Source organism: Neolamprologus multifasciatus, chromosome 20, assembly GCF_963576455.1.
Source record: "Neolamprologus multifasciatus chromosome 20, fNeoMul1.2, whole genome shotgun sequence".
In the NCBI taxonomy this organism is placed as follows: Eukaryota; Metazoa; Chordata; class Actinopteri; order Cichliformes; family Cichlidae; genus Neolamprologus; species Neolamprologus multifasciatus.
Genome location: NC_140458.1, coordinates 26,899,448 through 26,923,774, shown reverse-complemented (window position 1 = coordinate 26,923,774; position 24,327 = coordinate 26,899,448). Strand labels below are relative to the sequence as shown.

The window sequence follows — 24,327 nt, the reverse complement described above, 5'->3', positions numbered from 1 at the left end:
AAGATCAGAGATGACATCCTGAGGCCACCAAAGCGAAAGCCCTCCGCCACTTGGCTGCGCCTAGAAATCCTGTCCATAAAAATTATGAACAGAACCGGTGACAAAGGGCAGCCCTGGCGGAGCCCATCACCCACCGGGAACGAGTCCGACTTATTGCCGGCAATGCGAACCAAGCTCTTGCAATGGTTGTATAGGGATCGAATGGCCCGTAGCAATGGGCCAGACACCCCATACTCCCGCAACACCTCCCACAGGACACCCCGAGGGACACGGTCGAATGCCTTCTCCAAGTCCACAAAACACATGTAGACTGGTTGGGCAAACTCCCATGCACCCTCAAGTATCCTCGAGAGGATGAAGAGCGGGTCCAGTGTTCCGCGACCAGGACGAAAACCGCATTGTTCCTCCTGCATCAGAGGTTCGACTAGCGGACGAACTCTCCTTTCCAGCACCCTGGCATAGACTTTCCCGGGGAGGCTGAGGAGTGTGATCCCCCTGTAGTTGGAACACACCCTCCGGTCCCCCTTCTTAAAGATGGGGACCACCACCCCGGTCTGCCAATCCACGGGTACTGCCCCTGATCTCCACGCAACATTGCAGAGGCGTGTCAACCAGGACAGCCCTACAACGTCCAGAGCCTTCAGGAACTCGGGGCGGACCTCATCAACACCAGGGGCTCTGCCACCAAGGAGTTGTTTAACTGCCTCAGTGACCTCGCCCCCGGAAATTGGCGGGTCATTCCCCTCGTCCCCAGACTCTGCTTCCTCGTCGGAAGACGCGTCAGTGGGATTAAGGAGGTCCTCGAAGTATTCCTTCCACCGCCTGACAATTTTCTCAGTCGACGTCAGCAGCACTCCGCCAGCACTATACACAGTGCAGGTAGAGCACCGCTTTCCCCTCCTGAGACGCCTGACAGTTTGCCAGAACCTCTTCGAGGCAGTCCGAAAGTCTTTTTCCATGGCCTCTCCGAACTCCTCCCACACCCGAGTTTTTGCTTCAGCCACTGCCCGAGCCGCATTCCGCTTGGCCTGTCGATACCTGTCGGCTGCCTCCGGAGTCCGACAGGCTAACCAAGCCCGATAGGACTCCTTCTTCAGCCTGGTGGCTCCCTTCACCTCTGGTGTCCACCATTTGGTTCGGGGATTACCACCACGGCAGGCACCAACCACCTTGCGGCCGCAGCTCAAAGCAGCAGCTTCGGCAATGGAGGAGTCTTTCTAAAGTTATTTAATTATATTTATATTTTAAAAAGCAGATTTTTGACATTTTAAGTTTTTCCCATTTTCAGATAAATTAAACACGCACAATACAAAGGCAAACAACAAGAACACAAAGCTGGAAAACCTACCCGATTGACCAAAATCAACTCAAAATACTCCCACATGATAGAAACTCTTCTATTCCTCGCTCGCTCCAAATCTCTCAGTATAAATATCAGTGGTTTGCTATCTGTCACCATCAAAACACTCCACAAATCCCGCAAATGATTCACTTCCTTATAAACCAGTGAATCAGACACCGAAGCAGTTAGGTTCTAAATGAAGCTTCGGACGTCACTGATCACGTGACTCTGGCCAAACGAATCAAGCTTCGACACAGTGCTTCTGAAGCAGTGTGTTGAATTTTTTTGACACACGCACAATTAATTCTGAACCAAGCCAGTTATTCATTAAATGACTGTTCAGTACAGAAGTGAAGCCCAATAATCATGATTTCACAGTCACAAATGAACAAAAGATTTTGTCCTTCATTTCTGTCAAACAAAGCTGTATGAAACGTTGCCTAGCAACCGGGTTGCCTAGCGACTGGGTTGCCTAGCAACCAGGTTGCCTAGCAACCGCCTAGCAACCGGGTTGCCTAGCAATCGGGTTGCCTAGCAACGGAGGCTAGACGTCCCATTTCACAAGCCTCTCACTTCCGGCCTTAGTGGTCTTTGAGTACGCGGCCTTAGTGGTCTTTGAGTACGCGGCACTTGTGGACCGTTAAGGCTGCGTACTTTAAGGCTGCAGACCCTGAATTGGGATACAGCCAACATGTCTTGAAGTTCTCCAGAAGCCTGATAATGAACTAATCATTTGTTTCAGGTGTGTTGACCCAGGGTGATATTTAAAACTTGCAGGACACCGGCCCTCAAGGTCTGGAGTTCGACACTCCTGCTCTAGTGTATACTCCTCTCTGTGGTTTAGATATTATTTTATTACTATTATTTGTTGTTTAAGGCTGTAGAGATTGGATTTTACTGTTCCCTAATTGTTGTTGTTTTTTGTTTGTTTTTTCGTTTTGTTTTTTTTCACCAGGGGGAATCTTGTCTTCACATACTTTTAAGTGAGTTTCAAGGGGTTCTGCCTAATTATTACTCTTTTCTAGTTAACATTTAGAGCTGGAAATGTTAGATGCAAAAAAAAATTAAAAAAACAAAAAAACAAAAAGGAGATTTTAATGACTGCAAACAGCATCAAAATTAAAACAGGGAGATGAAGATACAGCCACAAAGTGACACAAGCTAAAGGGGGAAAAAAAGCAGAACAAACAACCATCTGAAAATGACACGTTGAAGGCTGCAATAACGCCACTACATGGTCTACTGGATTAAATGGTTCATAGTTTTAAATAAAAGAAGGAAGGCTGAATGATCTGGTCAAAGCATGGTTGAGACGTACAAACAAGCAAGATGTGCAGAAGACATAACAAGGACATCTGCTGGACAAGTGGGACTAATGCAAGATTAAAAAGAAATTCAGCTGTGACTGATGTCTTAATACTGATTATCTTCTGTATGGACGACCATGTCCATCATTGTAAAACACAATAAATTAGAGAGATTAGAAGGCTGAATAATCCTTTAATGTTTGGTTAGATTCTGTATATGCTGCACAAATTATGTCTCTAAAAACAGGATAACATGTGTTGGACTTTTGGGACTCTGTTAGAGAGTCTTCCCTCACACACATAAACACAGAGATAATTCAGACAAGAGTACTGTTAACCTTACAGTTATTATAGATGAAGCTCTGGACAAATATTAAAATCAAAGAAATCATCAGAAGCTGCAATGATGGTAAATGCAATGGTAAAAGTTAATAACTAGCAAGAAATCAACAATCACAATCATTTATTTTTTTGTTACAGAATCCGACTTTTAATGCTTCAAATTATGAACTCCAGTCAGTGCTATATGTCTAGAAATAAAGATTTTTAATGTATTGTAATGTAATGTATTGTACAGTCCAAGTACATATACTGAGTAAGTGACCTGGAAACCTGGAAGGTGACTCTAACACTTGATAGGAGGAGCAACATGTGAAACGACAGCCCCTAAATGTTTGCTTACAATGTCTTCTTGAAATATACTTGTGTAATTGTGTCTTAAATTATCTGTGTCTTTAAAACGGATAAACCTATGCTTTTATATTAACATTTTTTTAGACGACTAAAAAGGAACAATAACTAAAAGGTATTTCTCGTAGTCCTGTCAGTCTATAGTCTGTGATAAATGTCTTATAAAAATAATTTATGTGCCACAGCTGTGACTGTCAAAAATTATCTTAAATAAATACAATGAACTTTGCAAATTCTTCTTTAAGCTGACTGTCCACAGATACGCTATCAAACCTGAGATCAATATGCCAGATCTGCAAGTTTTTTTAAGTGAAGTGAAAAAGTGGGTAACTGAAGAAACTCACAGTTTTGCAAAACACCCCAAAAACATGTTTTCAAGAAAATTATAAAAGGAAACTTGAGTCTATTTAAACCTGTTTAGAGCAGATGATTTACTTTATTTTTTACAAACATATAAACTTCATAGAAAAAGTAAGGTAACTTATATTTGAGCAATCATTTCTTTGCTGTCACACGCCTCTCCCCTACTCTGGCTCTAGCCCCTTGCTGCCAGAGCGAAGGTAGCTTAGACGCAGCGGAGCGGAGGTGTAAGTGCCTGGCTTAAAACAGGACATGTTAACTGCATTTAACCTTCAGTTGCTCTTTATATATTTAGGTAGGAGTCAGACCATGTTTCCTTTTAGCTGAGAAACATTACACCCAGGTAACCTGCAGTGTTGAAAACGTGTTTTCCGACGATGTTTGCTACCCTACAATCCGTCCTGCTCTGTAGTAAAATCAGCAACATTTGACCGTCCTGTTGCTCCCATTGAAATTTATGCAGCCTATTTAAAATCTAAAACTTAAAATTGTCCGTAGCCTACTGTTGTTGCCACTGTCCTGTTTGAAATGGAATGAGAGAAGTTGGTTATTTTGTCATATGTGCATGTGCCGATATTAAACCCAGGAACAACATTCAGGTAAAAGTGTAAGAACAAATGATCTGTCAATAAAGGATAATGTTGGATCAGTGTTTATATCTTTTATTAGATGTTCATGTGGTTTGGTTATTTGCCTTTTGGTTGAAAGTAAACTGTAAGAGGACTTTTTTTTATTAGTGATCGTGTTACCCTAGCGAAAAATGGTACCCGCTTGGGTACTTTTGGATTTTTGATTCTCAATATATCAGTCATTTTAAAGACCAGTTGCATGATACTTGGCCAGGATGTGTATTTTAGGATTATTTTTTTTAAATTCAATGATCCCCTCTATGGTGTGGTGCATAGTAAAGGAGATTCACATATTTACTACCTCCTGTTACCCTTGTACCCGCTTGGGCCCCATTGACTCCCATTATAATCACATATTTTCGATATACTGTAATCCTGACATGTGATAATGCTTTTCTCGTGAATACCTAATGGATCTAAGCCTCTGCCTTCAAAATAAAGGAAAAATAGGTTTTGGATCAAATGAGCACAATATTAGGCACAGCACCACCATAGACATTTTCAGTGGTTTTGAATGCAGGACGTGGTTATCTTACCTTGCAAAATGCATGACAATAAAACATCTAACCACCATAAAATGGTATTGTGTGTGTGTGTGTGTGTGTGTGCGTGTGTGTGTGTGTGTGTGTGTGTGTGAGTGAGTGAGAGAGAGAGAGAGAGAGAGGGAGAGAGATCAGGCCAAAGGGACTGTGTTTATGTTTTTTCTTGATCAAGAGAGAGCCTCCTCTCTCTTATTGGATGCATGGTATAGCATGTTTATGCAGGTGCACCTTTGAAGTCTATGAGAATACTTTGCAGCCTGGTCTTAGTGGTCATTTCTGCACAGACACCATGAAGCGCACACTCAGTTTAGAGGAGGCTGTTGCTGCAGTTTTGCACTCTTCAGAAAGTGAAAATGATACCTCAGGCAGTGGAGATACTTCTGACAGCGAAGAAGGGGAGGAATATTTGCCAGGCACCGAGGAGCTTTGCAGCTCGTCTGAGGAGGAGGAAGAAGAGCAGGAGGAAGAGACAAGACTGGAGATCTAAAAATGGAGAATTCATGTGGCAACCCACCCATGAAGAGGTCCTACCATTTTTTCCTCCTCCCATTTTGACCCCAGGACCAACGCATTATGCGATTGCTAGGATCAGTAGCCCTGTGAGCACATTCAACCTTTTTTTTGCAGAGGACATTATGCAGTTAATCCTGCATTTTACAAACCTGCAGGGCAAGAGGTCGGTGAAAGAGTGGAAGGACACAGATGAGGAGGAGCTGCGAGCCTACATGGGGCTTCTGGTCCTGGCTGGCCTGTACAGGTCCCAACATGAATCAACAACAAGCCTGTGGGATGGGGAGACAGGACGAGTTCTTTTTCCTGCCACCATGTCGAAGAAAAGATTTGCGCAAATTAATCTGGCAATCAGATTCGATGATCGACTTTCTCGTCCAGGTCGCTACAGGGGGGACAAGCTGACTCCAATAAAAGAGGTCGGTGAGGTCGGTGAAAGAGTGGAAGGACACAGATGAGGAGGAGCTGCGAGCCTACATGGGGCTTCTGGTCCTGGCTGGCCTGTACAGGTCCCAACATGAATCAACAACAAGCCTGTGGGATGGGGAGACAGGACGAGTTCTTTTTCCTGCCACCATGTCGAAGAAAAGATTTGCGCAAATTAATCTGGCAATCAGATTCGATGATCGACTTTCTCGTCCAGGTCGCTACAGGGGGGACAAGCTGACTCCAATAAAAGATTTATGGAGCAAGTGGAGCGACCGCCTGCCCAAATTTTTCAACCCAGGGAGGGATATCTGTGTAGATGAACAGCTGGTCCCTTTTAAGGGCCGCTGTTCATTCAAGCAGTATATGCCCTCCAAACCGGCTAAATATGGGTTGAAGATCTGGGCCCTCTGCGATGTGCAGACCTCCTATGCCTGGAGGCTTCAAGTCTATACGGGAAAGTCTGCATCAGCGAACAGAGAGATGAACCAAGGCATGCGGGTGGTGCTGGAGTTAACAGAGGGGCTGCAGGGCCACACAGTCACCACTGACAATTTTTTTACTTCATTTCCTCTTGCAGAGGAATTGAGGAAGAGGAGGATGGCCCTGGTGGGCACGCTACGGTTGAATAAACCTGAGCTGCCCCCACAGCTTCTGAACATTCGAGACAGAGACGTTCTGTCGTCTGTCTTTGGCTTTAGCTGCAACAGGGCTGTCGTATCTTGCGTCCCCAAGAAAAGAAAGAATGTTGTTGTGCTGAGCACCAGGCACCGTGAGCCACAAGTCCAGGACTCTGGAAAGAAAAAGCCCCAGATCATCCTGGATTACAACAAATGCAAAGGGGCTGTGGATCATCTGGACCAGGTAAGCACAATTATAAGTCATTCATTTGCCAAATTGTTTACTGTTTCTAATCGTTATAACTGATAAAGTCAGATAATGTGATTATGATAGTTTTGATATGAGATGACAATTTTAGACTATGATAGTTTTGATAGTTACGGGGGGGGGGGTGTCTAGTTTGACGCCTACAGGCAGAAAGAATCTCTTGCCTATGGCTGTATAAATCTATTCATGTCATCTGATCATTTCTTTTTGTTTTGCAGGTTTGTGGCACCTACTCCTGCCGTCGGCAGACACGTAGGTGGCCCATGTGTCTGCTCTACCACATGATCGATGTCAGCCTCTACAATGCTTTCATCCTCTTCACCGCTGTAGAACCAGAGTGGAACAGAGGAAAGCGCTACAGGCGGCGTCTGTTCATTGACGAGGTTGGCAGAGCCCTTATCACCCCAACAATGGTGAAGAGAACACGGCTCCCCAGAACACCATTTGCAGCCAGCCTGGTCTTACAGGCCCAGGGCAAAGATCAGCAGCAGGGGCAGCAGGAGCAGCAGCAGGAGGAGGAGGAGCAGCAGCGTTCCCTGATACGAAACCAGTGCACATCGTGTAAAAGGCGCAGGAGAATCCGAACGAGCTGCTGCAAATGTGGTGCCCCGGTCTGCAAAGTGCATTGGAAAATGCTTTGCGGTTCATGTTATAAAATGTAAATAACATCTTTGTTCAGTTTGTTCTTTTGTTTGTTAAGCTTAGTTCAGTTTGTTCATGTTATAAGATGTAAATAACATCTTTGTTCAGTTTGTTTTTTTGTTTGTTTAGCTTAGTTCAGTTTGTTTTTGCAATAAATTTTCATTGTTCCAAAATTAATAATGCATCCAAATCAATGTTGTTATGAATTATTTACCTATTCAAGGCTGTAATAACCTCATGCCAAATATTTCCATTTGCAACTAATTTTTTGAAAATATTGCATATTATGGGTTTTTCACCCCAAAAAAACAGGGTTTTTTGTAACAATAAAGCCATAAAAACCTAAAAAATATTTAAAAAATAATGAAAAACTTTATATCTGTGGTTAGGTCTGAAGTTGTTTAAAAGATCTGATGTGAAAAAAAAAGAAAAAAAAAATCATATATGATATTGCTATATCACCTTTTGTCAGGGGACCCGTTTGGGTACGAAAGGCAAAGGATGGGTGTAATTTTGGAAAATCTCTTATTGCTCCAAAAATAATAATGCATCCAAATCAATGTTGTTATGAATTATTTACCTATTCAAGGCTGTAATAACCTCATGCCAAATATTTCCATTTGCAACTAATTTTTTGAAAATATTGCATATTATGGGTTTTTCACCCCCAAAAAACAGGGTTTTTTATAACAATAAAGCCATAAAAACCTAAAAAATATTTAAAAAATAATGAAAAACTTTATATCTGTGGTTAGGTCTGAAGTTGTTTAAAAGATCTGATGTGAAAAAAAAAGAAAAAAAAAATCATATATGATATTGCTATATCACCTTTTGTCAGGGGACCCGTTTGGGTACGAAAGGCAAAGGATGGGTGTAATTTTGGAAAATCTCTTATTGCTCCAAAAATAATAATGCATCCAAATCAATGTTGTTATGAATTATTTACCTATTCAAGGCTGTAATAACCTCATGCCAAATATTTCCATTTGCAACTAATTTTTTGAAAATATTGCATATTATGGGTTTTTCACCCCCAAAAAACAGGGTTTTTTATAACAATAAAGCCATAAAAACCTAAAAAATATTTAAAAAATAATGAAAAACTTTATATCTGTGGTTAGGTCTGAAGTTGTTTAAAAGATCTGATGTGAAAAAAAAAGAAAAAATCATATATGATATTGCTATATCACCTTTTGTCTTGGTACCCGCTTGGGTACGAAGGGCAAAGGATTGGTATAAATTTTAAAGGATGGTCAAGGTTAATAATATATTTTTTTAATATTAATGTAATTTTTTCATCTAATTGAATACAATCTATTTGTGTATGATTGTCAGTCCAAAGAGGGAGAGAGGAGGAAAGAGGGGAACGTGAGGAGAAAGTACAAGGTCAGGAAGAACCAGGTAAGAAAACAGACAGGGAATAGTGACAGGCACAACAGAAACTGTTAAAACGCTTGAGATAGTTCACCAAAACTGATTTGCCAACCTCAAGGTGAGGCAACATAGGTTAAAATAAAAGAAAAAAATCTGCAGAGCCATAGTAGTATCTGCAGTAAAGATCTTTTCATACATTGTGTACCTTGTACCATAGTGTCACAATTAGAGATGGACCGATCCGATATTACGTATCGGTATCGGTCCGATACAGACCTCAATTACTGGATCGGATATCAGAGACAAATAAAAAATGTAATCCGATCCATTAAATATCAAAAAAGCACCTCACAAAACTTGGCGACATGGCGAGCCGGAGCAGTGTGGTCACGTGATAGAGCGGCTGTGTGTATTTGTAGCCTGCTAGCAAACATTTCATCTCCGAGGAAGTTATCTCAGAGAGAAGTAAAGCAAGTGTGTAAGTTCATCTCTGAATGTCTGTAAAGCATTCCCGCGTTAAGCTTAACAACCGATATATAGACCAACTGCCTCTTCTCTCTCTCTCCTGCTGCTACTTCAATCTGAAACTGCTTAATGATCAGCTGATCGGCTTTTCTGTCGCGAGTCGTTCTCTCTTCTTTGTTTTTGGCCCACTTCTCACCAGAAAGAGGAAACTAGCGGCTGAACAACAGCAGCACTATTAAGCTTGATAAGCTGTTGTTAGAATTTATTTAATATTACTTCCTAGACCAGGATCTTTTTCTATGCAGCTGACGGCTGGTAACTGTGCAGGGGCGGATCTAGCAAAGTTTAGCCAGGGGGGCCGATAGGGCATGAACAGGCAAAAGGGGGCACAAAGACATACTTTTCTTATTCTCATTTAAAATATCTAGCTTTTAATTATTTAATAATTATCTGAATCTTACACCCAAAGTTTTAATCTGATGTAAAATGTATAGAAGTCCATTACTGTATATAGTAACTGTTAAGTCTAATATACCCTAGTACTTTTTAGTAGTAGTACTTTTTCCTTTGGGAAGGTACCATCTGTGCAGTCTGCAATTCTGTTGAAGAAAGATGTTGAATCTATTTAATTATTCTTGAAAAATAATTTATTTCTGTGAATTTTTTTCACCCTGCATCAAATTAAAGTTGATTACATTGATTAAGCATCATGAGGAAGAGGGTGGTTCCCTATTTTCTTTTGCTGGGAGTTTGCAACCCTATTAGTTAGGTTGCTTAATATTTCTGCTAAGTACTCTTTAAAATACCAGAATAGGGAGGATGGGGTAGGTTTAACTTTATTAGATTGATCAGTGTTGCTGATCTATGAAATATTTTGGGTGCAGTGTGTTTTTTTTACATACAGGTAAATGGTAAATGGTAAATGGCCTGTATTTATATAGCGCTTTTACTAGTCCCTAAGGACCCCAAAGCGCTTTACAACAGAATATATAACAGAATAGCTTTAGTGTTGTTGTTGTTTTTTACCTTGAGTATGAACTTATACAAAAAGCAGCAAGATATTAAAAAAACAGTTTTACTGATTAAAAAACACACTATATCGGATTCATATCGGTATCGGCAGATATCCAAATTTATGATATCGGTATCGGACATAAAAAAGTGGTATCGTGCCATCTCTAATTTAAGGTAACCCTTTTAAACCTTTATTTAAGAAGAAAATTTGTTCCACTGTGCGATGGCCGAACCTGTTTCTTTTCATGGAGATAATTTCTCCTGCCTTAAGGAAAATCCCCTCACATGGAACAGAAGAGCCTGGAGTGCAGAAAAACTGGTAGAGATGCAGTTATACAGTCTACCTGGGCCTCACAAACTATCAGCTAAAGAGGATAAATAAATTAAATTGCTGCACATTTTGCAGACTAACAGTTTAAGATTATTTAAAAAATAAAAAATATTTTTTTATAACATTAAATGTAAAGAGTCAAATGGGAGTCTTTCTAAAGTTATTTAATTATATTTATATTTGAAAAAGCAGATTTTTGACATTTTAAGTTTTTCCCATTTTCAGATAAATTAAACACGCACAATACAAAGGCAAACAACAAGAACACAATGCTGGAAAACCTACCCGATTGACCAAAATCAACTCAAAATACTCCCACATGACAGAAACTCTTCTATTCCTCGCTCGCTCCAAATCTCTCAGTATAAATATCAGTGGTTTGCTATCTGTCACCATCAAAACACTCCACAAATCCCGCAAATGATTCACTTCCTTATAAACCAGTGAATCAGACACCGAAGCAGTTAGGTTCTAAATGAAGCTTCGGATGTCACTGATCACGTGACTCTGGCCAAACGAATCAAGCTTCGACACAGTGCTTCTGAAGCAGTGTGTTGATTTTTTTTGACACACGCACAATTAATTCTGAACCAAGCTAGTTATTCATTAAATGACTATTCAGTACAGAAGTGAAGCCCAATAATCATGATTTCACAGTCACAAATGAACAAAAGATTTTGTCCTTCATTTCTGTCAAACAAAGCTGTATGAAACGTTGCCTAGCAACCGGGTTGCCTAGCAACCGGGTTGCCTAGCGACCGGGTTGCCTAGCGACCGGGTTGCCAGGCAACCGCCTAGCCTAGCAACCGCCTAGCAACCAGGTTGCCTAGCAACCGCTTAGCAACCAGGTTGCCTAGCAACCGCATAGCAACCGGGTTGCCTAGCAACCGCATAGCAACCGGGTTGCCTAGCAATCGGGTTGCCTAGCAACGGAGGCTAGACGTCCCATTTCACAAGCCTCTCACTTCCGGCCTTAGTGGTCTTTGAGTACACTGTAAACCCGAATAAGTTACCAGAACTCAAAAAAATTGAGGCAATCGATTGCCTCAATTTTTTAAAGTTGATCAACTCAAAAGTCAAATTTTTCCAGAACACAAAAGTTTGGATTACATGGTACTTGTATCTTTTGAGAATGGTCAACTCAAATATTTGCAGTTAATATGACTGAAAGTTTCAAGTTTACAAATTCAAAGGAATAAGTTCATAGAACTTATAAAAAATAAGTACACAACCACAACATTTTTTATGTTAACAACACTCAAATGTTTATTAGTTTGTGTTGTCATTATTTTAAGTACACGTTAGTCAAATATGTTGATTACTTGATACTTAAAAACATGTGACCCAAAACTTTTGAGGCAATTGAGGCAATTGATTGCCTCAATTACACTGAGTATCGGTAACTTAATATGCAAAAGTCATAAACATCTGCCATTGAACAGTATCTTGCCTGCTCCCTTTTAGCACATTATGTTGAAATTAAATACATTTTTTAAAAAAATGTTAAATAATTAAAAATAATTAACAAAAACATTTATAAATTAAAATAAGTAGACCAAAAATTGTTTAGTCAGGAAAACTGTCAGTAATAAAAAATAATGCCAAATAATAATAAATAATATCAAAATGTGCTTTTGGCTCTCTGGCTAATATCTGAATAAGGCAACAGGGCAGCAATTTGAGTGAATTACAATGCTATTTGTTTTACATTAACCAGTATCAAACAGTGAAATTTAGGTCATCTTGCGCAGCCCACAATGTTTTAGAAATAGTATTACGAAAAACATTAAAACATACAAATACAAAACATTAGTGTTGCTTTGCATTATGTTAATGAGAACAAAGGCACGTTGTATAGTTTGGACCTATTGGCTGAATACCTGTAGAGTAATGCAATAACGTTTTGAGGCATTATTTAGATAAAAGGAGAGAACTTTGAACTAGCCTTTTATAATGCTTCACCCTGCATCCTTCTTTCAGATGAGTTCCTACATAACCAAGTCATTCTTGAGGGTCTGTAACCTGGGTGACAGTTTACCACTTTCTAGACCAAGTAAAATCTTTTGAGTAAATTCTAAAGTGTTGGTCAGGGCTTTGAGGTAGCTGAGGTGAAGTGCATAGATCAGTCCAAACATTACCAGGAAGGCTTCACCAAATCTGGGGAGACTGACCATGGCATCACTTTCAATGACGACAGAGATTTTCACAGGTTGGTAGTGAACTGGACTTGTCGTGTCATGGTCACTGATGACAGTGAAGAGGGCCACTTCAACACCATCAAGCTCCAACTCATCCGATTCGTCCTGAATGAATGAAAAAGAGATACTAATCACAATCTAACCCAAGAAATACAACAAACGACATATAATTTCTCATTTTACCAACTCCCGTTGAGATCCAATACCTCTTTTACAAGGGAGACCTGGGTCTCACTGTAAGAGGTGAAAAACAGAAGATCCATGTTCTGCACACATAAATCAGCTAATTCACCAGAGAATCAAGTGGTGTGAGATAGACTGAAACTAAGCTAAAGGAAATACACAGGAAAATGTTTTACTAAACATCTTATCACTTTCAACAAAACACCAATTCAGTTCATTTGTAGTGAGGAGACAGAAAAGACCATACATGGAAACCGTATGGGTAGACTAAACAAAGGTAAGTCCAAACAGTGCATCCAAATACATGTTTGTACTTTGATGCACTGTTTATATACACAGTAGTATCTGTTAGATACTTAAGGACACTCACAGTGCAGGTTCTGAAAAATCCAGAGACATCCTCACGCAGATAGACAGGAAGGGCGTGGAGAACGGTAGTGTGCTTGGTGTGGATATCATGGATTTCCTATTGCCAGATAAAAACAGAATTGTATATACTGGTGAGTTTACTCAACAACAACAACAACAGTCAAATCAGAACATATGTCCACAAAGTCAGACAAATAGCAAACACAAAGTGGACTAATAGCAAAATTCAAAACGCTCATTTAAATCATTAAACCTGTCCAATGTTCCACTGGTTCAACCTATGAAATGTGTAACAATCTATTATTACCTGTTCATCGTGAATTCTTAGAATTTCAGCCAGGGCATCTGCTGTCTTCCCAGTTTTTGATGCATTCTGTCTGAATAAGGTCATCAGTCGAGGAAGATGGCGGTCAAGTCCAGCGTAGAATGTATTGGGCAGGTTCTGATTTGTAATCCGCTGAAACTCTGCATACAACTACAGCAGAAGGACAATACAGTTCAATTTGAAGAATCTCGCACACCTTTATAAAGCAGCAAAAAGCTGCCACATGAGTAAGAATTACAATTTTCATTTTAAAGAGAGCTGATCCATATTCAGACTCAGACTCAGACTCCATTTTTAGAGCAGGCCAGAGGTCCAAGAGCTCCTTCAGTGGCGGGCAGGACATCACTATGGTTTGTCTGCGCAGGGGAAATGTGGTCTCCATCAACTTTCTAATGAGGGTCAGGTTCTTCTCAGCCTTCTTGACTTCTTCAACAATTGCTTGCCTCAACTGGTCAAGGCTTGAAGGATCCTTTCCTTGGGGAAAGTTTTGTTTTTTAGGGGTTTTTAAGACAACTCGAGAGAGAGCGAGAGCGGTGATTGGTAGAAGAATTCACAAACAAAATGAATTACCTGGTATCTTTATCACATCCCCAGTTCTCTTCCTTGACTCGGTCTTAATTCTTGAAGCTGGAACAGAGAGATCCAAAGGCATAAACTGATGAACAATTAAAAAGCATCCAAACGGTGACAAATTATAAATACTTATTATAATTATACATTTATAATTTTTCCCTTAATCCCCAAAGTGTGAATGCATCTCTAGTCAAGATACTAAAGCCATCGAGCAAATATTACAATACTGAAGACAAGCAGCAGCACTTGAACTTTAACGGCATGGTTAAATTAACAACAACGCCATTTCTACAAACTAAAGCCTTACTGATGAGAGGTTCCCCCAAACATATGTTATTTGAAATTATTTAATGTGCATACACAGTTGATGTCAAAAATGTCAGGCTCCTCATCACTGCTTCTCTCTCCGAACATTCTGGTTGTTTTGATTGACAGGTTTGTTTTTTAGGACCTTAGTGATCCAAGAGTGCCAATTGGTTGGCAGAAGTTGATTGACAAGTGATTCCACTAATTAGGCAAAGTGAGAGGAGACGATGCGTGTGCAGTGCTCTTTCATTGGCCCTCTAACTCTGGCTTGTGAACAATGTGGCTCGTCAGAGCAGGTGTATTAGAAGGATGAGTTTCCCGATCATTCTACTGCGTAAAGTGACTGATATATATGTAAAAAAAACACCTATCGAGACCGTCGCTCAAACGCCTAATACACCTGCACCACTTATTCGCACATATAGTTTAAAATATAGTGGCTTGAAAGCACTCTCACTGCAGACAGGTATCTCCGCTGTGTAACTGCAGGGACAACTATTCTGAGTCATGAGAGGGGGTTTAAAAATTTAGAGAGATTAAAACACTTTGTTTCATACTAGGCCACCGGGCGCCACCTCTAGAACAAGTAGTATCTAACTTTTTAAACAGCCTGCGACCCTCATTACAACAACTTAATGCTAGCTCTGCAAGCGCAAAGTTTCCTTCGGGGAGAGCAGCAAAGCACATAAAAAACACTGACCGGACATTTCTGCTATTCTTTTCGACACGCACCCAAAATACAACTAAATATTCGTATTTTAACAATAAACTAATATCAACATTGAAAACTTACTGTAAGTCCAGTGATGCTAGTTGCTGCCGTTAGGTCCAACTTTCTCCAGTCGTCCGTGTTGCCTCTTTGGTGCTGTTTCCCGCCCATATACCTTTACTACTTCTGTGTTTCGTATTTTTTTTCCAAATAGCGGTAAACGATCAGTGTATAATGCTCATTAGCGCCGCCTTCCGCTTCGGAGGGTGAATCAGAGATTAACTCGGAATAAAAATTGATTCCTGCAGCTGCTCAACACTTACGGAAAAAATTAAAATATATATATATATATATAGGATACATTGATAAACAATGAATATTAAAATAAATACATTTTGTCTTCCACTAATGCATTTAAGACTATTTGATTTTACTTATTTGGTGAAACACTTTGAGATTTTATTGTATTTTAGCATGTGCTACATAAATTGAGTTTATTATTAAATCCTACCTACTTGAAACAACAAAAATAACAGAACTTTACCATTCTTATATGTCCTAACTTAACTGTGTTACGTTGTGCTTAAGTTATGATTTTAAGTGATGCTTACTTAATATAGAAATAGTTCAATTCAATCAAAAATTATTAGTTTCATTTACTCAAAAAGAAGAACATGTTACACAAACTTGACATATTTAAGTTAACAGAACTTTTTAAAGACTTTGAGTATACACTACTTAATCTATTTAATTACTTTGAACATTCGGGTTTACAGTGTACGCACGCACAATTAATTCTGAACCAAGCCAGTTATTCATTAAATGACTGTTCAGTACAGAAGTGAAGCCCAATAATCATGATTTCACAGTCACAAATGAACAAAAGATTTTGTCCTTCATTTCTGTCAAACAAAGCTGTATGAAATGTTGCCTAGCGACCGGGTTGCCTGGCAACCGCCTAGCCTAGCAACCGCCTAGCAACCAGGTTGCCTAGCAACCGCCTAGCAACCGGGTTGCCTAGCAACCGCCTAGCAATCGGGTTGCCTAGCAACGGAGGCTAGACGTCCCATTTCACAAGTCTCTCACTTCCGGCCTTTGTGGTCTTTGAGTACGCGGCACTTGTGGACCGTTAAGGCTGCGTACTTTAAGGCTGCAGACCCTGAATTGGGATACAGCCAACATGTCTTGAAGTTCTCCAGAAGCCTGATAATGAACTAATCATTTGTTTCAGGTGTGTTGACCCAGGGTGATATTTAAAACTTGCAGGACACCAGCCCTCAAGGTCTGGAGTTCGACACTCCTGCTCTAGTGTATACTCCTCTCTGTGGTTTAGATATTATTTTATTACTATTATTTGTTGTTTAAGGCTGTAGAGATTGGATTTTACTGTTCCCTAATTGTTGTTGTTTTTTGTTTGTTTTTTCGTTTTGTTTTTTTTCACCAGGGGGAATCTTGTCTTCACATACTTTTAAGTGAGTTTCAAGGGGTTCTGCCTAATTATTACTCTTTTCTAGTTAACATTTAGAGCTGGAAATGTTAGATGCAAAAAAAAATAAAAAAAACAAAAAGGAGATTTTAATGACTGCAAACAGCATCAAAATTAAAACAGGGAGATGAAGATACAGCCACAAAGTGACACAAGCTAAAGGGGGGAAAAAAGCAGAACAAACAACCATCTGAAAATGACACGTTGAAGGCTGCAATAACGCCACTACACTGAAAAAAATGTTTTTTTGGCCCTGTAATTATTATTTCAATTAGCTATATAAATTTTACAAAAAAATACAAATTCTGTGCTATTACTTTAAAATAGCAGTTTTTCTTGTAGTGCATTACTTGAGGATTGTTTGTAATTATGTGTCCTCAGTTTTGTATGTAAATTGAATCATTCGATCCAAGTAATATTCACTAAACCAATTCATTGGCTTAATTAGTTGATATTTCCAAGTAAAATGTAATGGAGTGACATCAGTGAATATGGCCACCTTCTCTGCATTCGGAGCATGACGTCAAAGCCCCTCCCCACATTTGAGCGGTCTTTCTTCAGACATACCATGGTCCACATTTCGGCGGTTGGCAGACTTGACGGAAACGGGAAGAAGTGGAACCATGAATGTAAGTTTTAAGCGGGCAAACTTTGTACGTTCCTGTTGTCTCACCTACTTAAGTCAGTTTCTCCGCACTGAAAGCAGCTGCGCTAGCAAATAGTGTATTTTCCTGCTAGACTTGCTAACTAACTTTCCTGGCAGGAGGTATGTCCACAATTTCCCACAGCACTTTACAGCTTAGATGGCCACCTAAACAACACACGCCTGCTGCCTTAACTAACGTCTTTGTGAATAAAACGACCACGGTCCAGTTTAAAATAATTGCTGCACCGCTGCCACGAGGTATATTTTGAAAAACAAAAAAACAAAAACGATGTACGCACTCGATTTCACTCAAGAATTCATATTGACCTGTTTTAAATTTGACACCGAGCAGACATATGTTTAAAAAAAGAAAAAAAAAAAATTAATATCAGTGTGCATCCTTGAGTTAGTAGAAATTAGTTGAAAAGCATATAGATAACCTTTTTTTTATTTTTATTATTATTATTATTATTTTTACAGAACATAGGACCTTCTGACTGCTAATTTGAACTCCACAAGGTAAGATCAAATTAGTAACGATTAGGTTTAACTTGTCACATAATTTCTTTGTGTGGCAGTTTGGTTTAATTTTGAGATGGTCAATTTGTCTGTTTAAGGTGCCACAACATGAGATGGATGTGTAAGATATGTAGCTTTGAGTCAGAGAAGAGGTTGGGATTGTTAAAACACTACAGACTAAAGCATGGAAATGGTGGTCGCAGCCAGTCAGTCCCTTGTCTTCACACTGATTGCCCTTGCTCGTTTAAAACATTTAATGCCCTTAAGACCCATTTGTCTCGACACCATGTGAAGATGGTCACACAAAGTGGACCTCTTTCATTTACTTGTCTACTTTGCTGCTCTGTTTTTTTTTAATTCAGAGAAGCAGTATTTTGAGCATCTTAACAACCACTTAAGGAAGTTTGAAGTAGTTGCATGTGTCTTCAAAAACTGCAACTTCAGTACAAATATTTATTCCACCTTTGCTACACATAGACACAGAAAACACCAGTCACACACCCTTGAGGATTTTAAAACTGAAGTATTCAAAAGCAAACCTAATGAACCCATGTTTGCTCAGGATGAGACCTGTGTGGAAGAGAGCTTAGAACTTTGGGATGGGGAACCACAGGAGTTGTCTCAAGATATAGAAGAGAAATTTGGCCATCTATTTTCATAGATATAAGTTAGAAAGCATGTTCAATGTCCCAAACAAATGCATTGATGAAATAGTAGATGAGCTTCAGTTTATATCCACCTCTGCATCTGGTCCACTTTTAAGAGATGTGGTGGTGTCCACCTTGAAAAGCCATAATTGTGATCTGGATCCAGCCATTATCTCAGATTTAGTGAAAAATCTTTGTGAGACACACCCTATAAGTACTGCCTTGGGGACAGGTGGCCCTTTCACAACTTATTACATGAGAAGAGAATTTATGAAGAAGCATTTTTCAGTTGTTGAACCAGAAGAACACATACTTGATTAAAAAAAAGGGCAAAACCTTCCAGTATGTCCCAATATTGCCCTCCTTGGTGCAGGTCCTAAGTAAGTCTTTTCAAGAAAACACATTTGAAGGTGAAAAAAAAACTGAAAATGACTTTAAGTACCAGACATTTCGTGATGGATCTCACTATCAAAACAAGTTTTTCTCTGTAGAGGAGAACAGAGTGAGTCTCATCCTGTACGTTGATGACTTTGAGGTATGTAATCCTCTTGGGACATCTCGAAAAAAGCACAAAGTCACAGCTGTCTATTGGGTGTTGGGAAACATTCCGGTGCAGTTACGTTCCACATTGACATCAATCTACCTTGGAATTCTGTGTAAGGCTGAAGACACCAAGCAGTTTGGATTCCAGCGAGTTTTAGAGCCACTGTTAAGAGATATCCAAAGCTTGGAGAAAGATGGTCTTTTTGTTCCAGTGTTAGGGAAAGCCATCAAAGGGACTGTGGTCAGTGTGGTGGCAGATAATTTGGGGGCGCACTCTGTGGCAGGATTTGTTGAAAGCTTTGCAGGGTCATACATCTGCCGGTTTTGTGTTGGGGAGCGATCCAAGTTTCAGTCCAATGAAGTGAGATCTGGGTCTTTTCATCAAAGAACCAAAGATCAACATACACTGCATGTACAGACAGCTGTGTCTAGTCCAGATCACCCACATTGTTATGGTGTAAAAAAACAGTGTGCATTGTCAGAAAAACTTGAGCATTTTCATGTTACATCTGGTTACCCTCCAGATGTTTTACATGATCTGCTGGAGGGCATTGTTCCAGTGGAACTGGCTTTGGCATTTGATAACTTGATCAAGAAAAAATATTTTTCTCTCATGGAACTGAATGATGCCATTTCCAATTTCCCATACAAGTGGAGTGATAAAACAAATCGCCCTCATCTCATTCCTGCTAACTTTTCGACTCGAAAATCAGTAGGGGGCAACGCACATGAAAATTGGTGCTTATTACGTCTTTTGCCTCTGATTATAGGTTTAAAAGTACCCCAACAAGAGCCTGTATGGCAGATGCTGATGACACTGAAAGACATTATGGACCTTGTCATGTCTCGAGCCCATACTGAAGAAAGCATTTGCTATCTTGACAGCATCATTTCAGAACACCGAAGCAGATTCCTTGATGTTTTCCCCCAACATAAGCTCATTCCCAAGCACCATTTCCTTGAGCACTATCCTCAGCTCATTCGGGAATTTGGCCCCCTGGCTGCCCTCTGGACAATGAGATTCGAGGCCAAACACAGCTTTTTCAAGAAGGTGGTCAGACACACTGGTTGTTTCAGGAATATTTTGCTGTCCCTTGCAAATAAGCACCAGCTCATGGTTGCATATCATCAATCACATTCTGTCAAACCATCACTTGCAGTCACAAAAACAACAGAGGTCTCTTTAGATGTGCTTAAGGATGATCTAAAAGACCTGGTGAAATGCAAATTCCCTGCTGTTACAGCTGTGCATGTTGCCAATAATGTGTGCAGTTTAGGCACCAACTATGCAGTGGGAATGTTGTTGTGTTGTGGTTCCACTGCAGGACTGCCTGACTTTTCTGAAGTGTTACAGATAATGGTGATTTGTAACAAACTGACTTTTTTCGTGAGACAAAAAAATACATGGTACAATGAACACCTGAGGAGTTATGAGCTGGAGAACACAGGGAGTGTGCAGTTACTTGAGCAAAGAGAGCTTAAAGATTTTTATCCTTTGGCTTCATACACCCTTGCAGGAAGACGCCTGACAACTTTAAAGCACCACATTTGCCTATCCTTTTGAAATGTGAGGAGTGAATAAATGTCTGTGTATTTCTCTTCTCTGTTGTTGCAGCTTCTTCCTGTTGATATGGCACCCTCAGCAAAACTGCAGATAATTTTTGGGGAGGATGATGTCCACAAACTACTTTTACCTGCAGGCATCCCAAGCACACTTCAGGACCTCAATGATGTTCTTCGAGAGACATTTGATATTACAGGACCATTCACTGTTATGTACCAGGATATGGATTTCGACGGTCAGTTCTTCACTTTGACCTCGATTGAGGAAGTACAAGATAAAGCTAACCTCAAAGTAGTAAAAACTGAACCAGTAATCTTGAGTCTCACTACTGTGGACATGTCAGAAGTCGAATCTCCAGTTCCACTATCTACAGAAGCAAGCTCCTCCTCATCTGTATGCGACACAATCCTGTTGTCCTCCCCAGATGAGAGTGGACCATCCTACAGGTCTAAGCCATGGCCATTTAAGTTTGAAATACCAGACTTCTCTTATGATATAGACCTTGCACTGGAAGCAGGAAAGCAAGCTTATGAAAATGATGGCACACTTTTGAACAACCCAAGCGTAACTAGTAGCATTCTTGAGAAGCTTGCAGAGACTATATTTGGCTTCACAGCATATCCAACTGGTGTCCAGATTTTAGCTGTTGCTGAAGCCTTGGTAGCAAAATACCCATGCCTCAAAGAGCCAGGGTCTTTTAATGGCCTATATGGTTGGCAACAGAGGATAAAGTATAAAATGGGCAACTACAGGGCAAAGTTAAGAGGTCGCCAATTAGCCATTCCAGAGCTCGAGGTGAACACACTGAAGAGACGATGCTCCAGTGAAGAGGGTTCACTTAAAGGCTTTAAAAGGGCAAAAAAAAGCTGAAGTCAACTATCTGCCACCACTGCCATTCGGTGAGACTGAGGAAACCTTAGAGATGGAGAGACTAGATTTGCTGAAGGAAATGAAGAAGAAGCACAATGAGAGGGCAATTAATGAGAAAATGGAGAAGTCTTTCGCTATGAGAAGAAAAGAGGTTGTCAAGGATTGCCCCGCAATCCAAGACCTCTTAGAGAGGTGGCCTTCTCTGTTCTGTGAAAATCGGGTAAATCCAGTTCTTGTTCATGCAGCAACTAAGTGTATGTGAGATCTCATGAGTCATCTTTGACATCATTTTGTGTTTTTATCTCTCATTTCAGATCAAAGAGGAGTTTAAGCGAATAACCACAATTCATCTGGAGCGAACGTTTTTGTCCAGATTGGACGGGTACAACACCAAACTCCTGGAGATATTTCGAAGGAAGGGTGGGACTGCAGGGACCAAAATAAAACCAATGTTGGACTCACTGAATAAGGTAACATTTTAAATTATTTTAATTACATAATCTAATGGAAAAGATGAGGTCATACACACTGAGAATGTATCACTCTTATTTAAAGGACAAGTTTGTTATTTTACACTTAAAGCTTTGTTTTCAGATTGTTTATGATGAAATCGAACGATTTTGATTGAAATTTGGACACATGCTGCTGGCCCGAGCTTTTTTGGTTTCTGTGGTAGCACACCCCCACCTCCACAATGGCTTCATACAAAGACGTGAAACTCACTGAGTGGTCAGGGGTGTTCACTGATATGTTCACACACATCGCTGCAAAAATGCTTTCCAACAGGTGTTTTACCATTTGTTGTAAAACTGTGGACCTCACACCTGTACATTCTTCCGTACAGAGCTTGAATTATAGAATAGAATAGCGGCGGACTAATACCGTACATCACAGCACATCTAATACAAGTCAATGGAGTTGGACAAAAACTACAATAAAAACCAGTTGGAAAGTATCTTTTGCAGCGATTTTTGTGTGAACATATTAGTGAACACTCCTGACCACTCGGTGAGTTTCACGTCTTTGTAAACGACAGTTTTATGCGTTTTAGGAAGGATTGTTCCAGTGCACCTATGAAGCCATTGTGGAGGTGGGGGTGTGCTACCACAGAAACCAAAAAAGCTCGGGCCAGCAGCATGTGTCCAAATTTCAATCAAAATCGTTCGATTTCATCATAAACTGAAAACAGGGCTTTAAGTGTAAAATACTGAACTTGTCCTTTAATCTGATCATTGTCTGTGTTGGCTGAAACTGTTCTCCTGATCCTGACACTGTGGCCACAATTAACAATTTATGCACATGATTGTCTCTACAAGTGTATACAAACCTGTCATCTCTCCCTTAATATGCGCTCAAAAGCAGAGAAATTTACAGAATTTTCAAAGTGACCCTCTGAGTGCAGCAAGATCCCTTCCTGCTGCCCATAGACTCCAATACAATTATTTCCCAAAATATTACTCTTGTGTGTGGGAATTCCTGTCCTTGACTGGTTAATATTGTGATAGGAGGTACTGATATGTTGCGAAAAATTCATTTGCATGTCCAGTGATGAGGCAGAAAACTTTCCTCACTGGGCAGAGACAGTTTCTGGACCCACAGATTATGACATGCACTGGACTCTTGTCTTAACACACATCGTTGAGAAATTCATGTTAAGTTGCACACTTCACAACGTTAGAATGTAGCTGCAGGCTTACATTCTCCATGGGTAACTTTCTGTTTACATCTGTATGTGCTGTTATGTATGTATGTTACATATGTTATGTTGTGTATTTTCTGCAATAAATTTTCTTTTTGGGTTTAATAGCATCATGTCGATGGCAGAAGGGACATTATCATTCGTTGCTTAGTTGAGTATCTTGGAGAGAGTGGAGAGGAGCTGATCAAAGACCATCAGGTACCTGATGATCATAATGACTGTATTAAAATTATTGTCTAACCTTATAATCTGGTCTTCACTTGTGATGATATATTGAAGGTCAAAGATTCTCTACACTTGTGATGTTTTTTAAAAAAGACTCAAGATTAATATTTTTAATCAGGCTTTTAACTAATTTCTTAAATCTTTATGCTCTTACCCTTTATTTTTTAAATCATATTTAATCTTTATCTTATCTGCCTTAAACTTTAACTTGCCTTTTGTCTGATTTTTTTCTGACTATTTAACGATCACTTATTAACTTTATTTTATGAGCAAAAGAGTATTTAATTTGATTATACCTTTATAACCTATTTTAATGATTTAATGGTTCTGGTCTACCAACACGCGTGCCGTCCCATGGACAGCTCCAGGCTGGATGGCCCCCAAAAGTGATTTTCTTTGTCTCAGGGTCAGCCTCTGTGAAGCACATTCTGTAACTTTACGTATGAAAAGTGCCATATGAATATTGTTTGATTTGAGTATACTAAATTGAGTATACCTCTTAACCTTTTCTTTTACTTGGAATCTATTCTAGTTATTGCTAATTGTGGTTTGTTTGTTTTCACAGGACGTCAGCCAAGAAGCATTGAAAGAGGGCTGCAGTAATCACATGATGAAGATCATCGTAATCCATCCCAATGTGGCACAGGAAAACCAAGATCCTGTGAACGTGTCGGTCATCATTGAGGGGACAGAAATTCTGGAGGACTGCGGAAGTGTGACAAACGCTTGCCTCCTGCTCATGGGTGTCATCTATGCTGTCAACTTAAGTTACCCACTGAAACTGAAATATACGTTTGAGGTATTTCAGAAGCTGTTTCTTGAGCTTGACATCCTTAAAATGTCACCAAAGGTCCAGTCTCTCCACAAGAAACTTTTAGCGTGAGTGTTCCAGTGTTATTTGTGCTTTTGTCCAGCACAATTAATTTGTTTGCATTTTGTCTGTTT

The 24,327-nt window shown here is 39.9% G+C and overlaps 1 protein-coding gene and 2 long non-coding RNA genes across 3 annotated transcripts; 1 reads left to right on the top strand and 2 right to left on the bottom strand.

The window, feature by feature from the left end:
• Positions 1–12,835: 12,835 nt before the first annotated feature.
• On the bottom strand, positions 12,836–13,859 carry LOC146495066 (uncharacterized). The gene is made up of 2 exons (XR_014871631.1): positions 13,578–13,859; positions 12,836–13,367 (listed from the first exon to the last, which is right to left on the bottom strand). It is a non-coding gene; the product is annotated as an uncharacterized LOC146495066 (long non-coding RNA).
• Positions 13,860–13,880: 21 nt separating this feature from the next.
• LOC146495065 (uncharacterized) lies at positions 13,881–15,542 on the bottom strand. Its single transcript, XR_014871632.1, has 3 exons — positions 15,268–15,542; positions 14,166–14,222; positions 13,881–14,069 (listed from the first exon to the last, which is right to left on the bottom strand). It is a non-coding gene; the product is annotated as an uncharacterized LOC146495065 (long non-coding RNA).
• A 1,366-nt stretch (positions 15,543–16,908) lies between these two features.
• LOC146495064 (uncharacterized) lies at positions 16,909–24,327 on the top strand. The gene is made up of 5 exons (XM_085146705.1): positions 16,909–17,298; positions 17,796–17,834; positions 20,640–21,928; positions 23,266–23,355; positions 23,948–24,327. Exons 3-5 carry the CDS (start codon positions 21,908–21,910, stop codon positions 24,263–24,265), a joined length of 429 nt encoding a protein of 142 aa, XP_085002831.1. The 5' UTR covers positions 16,909–17,298; positions 17,796–17,834; positions 20,640–21,907; the 3' UTR covers positions 24,266–24,327.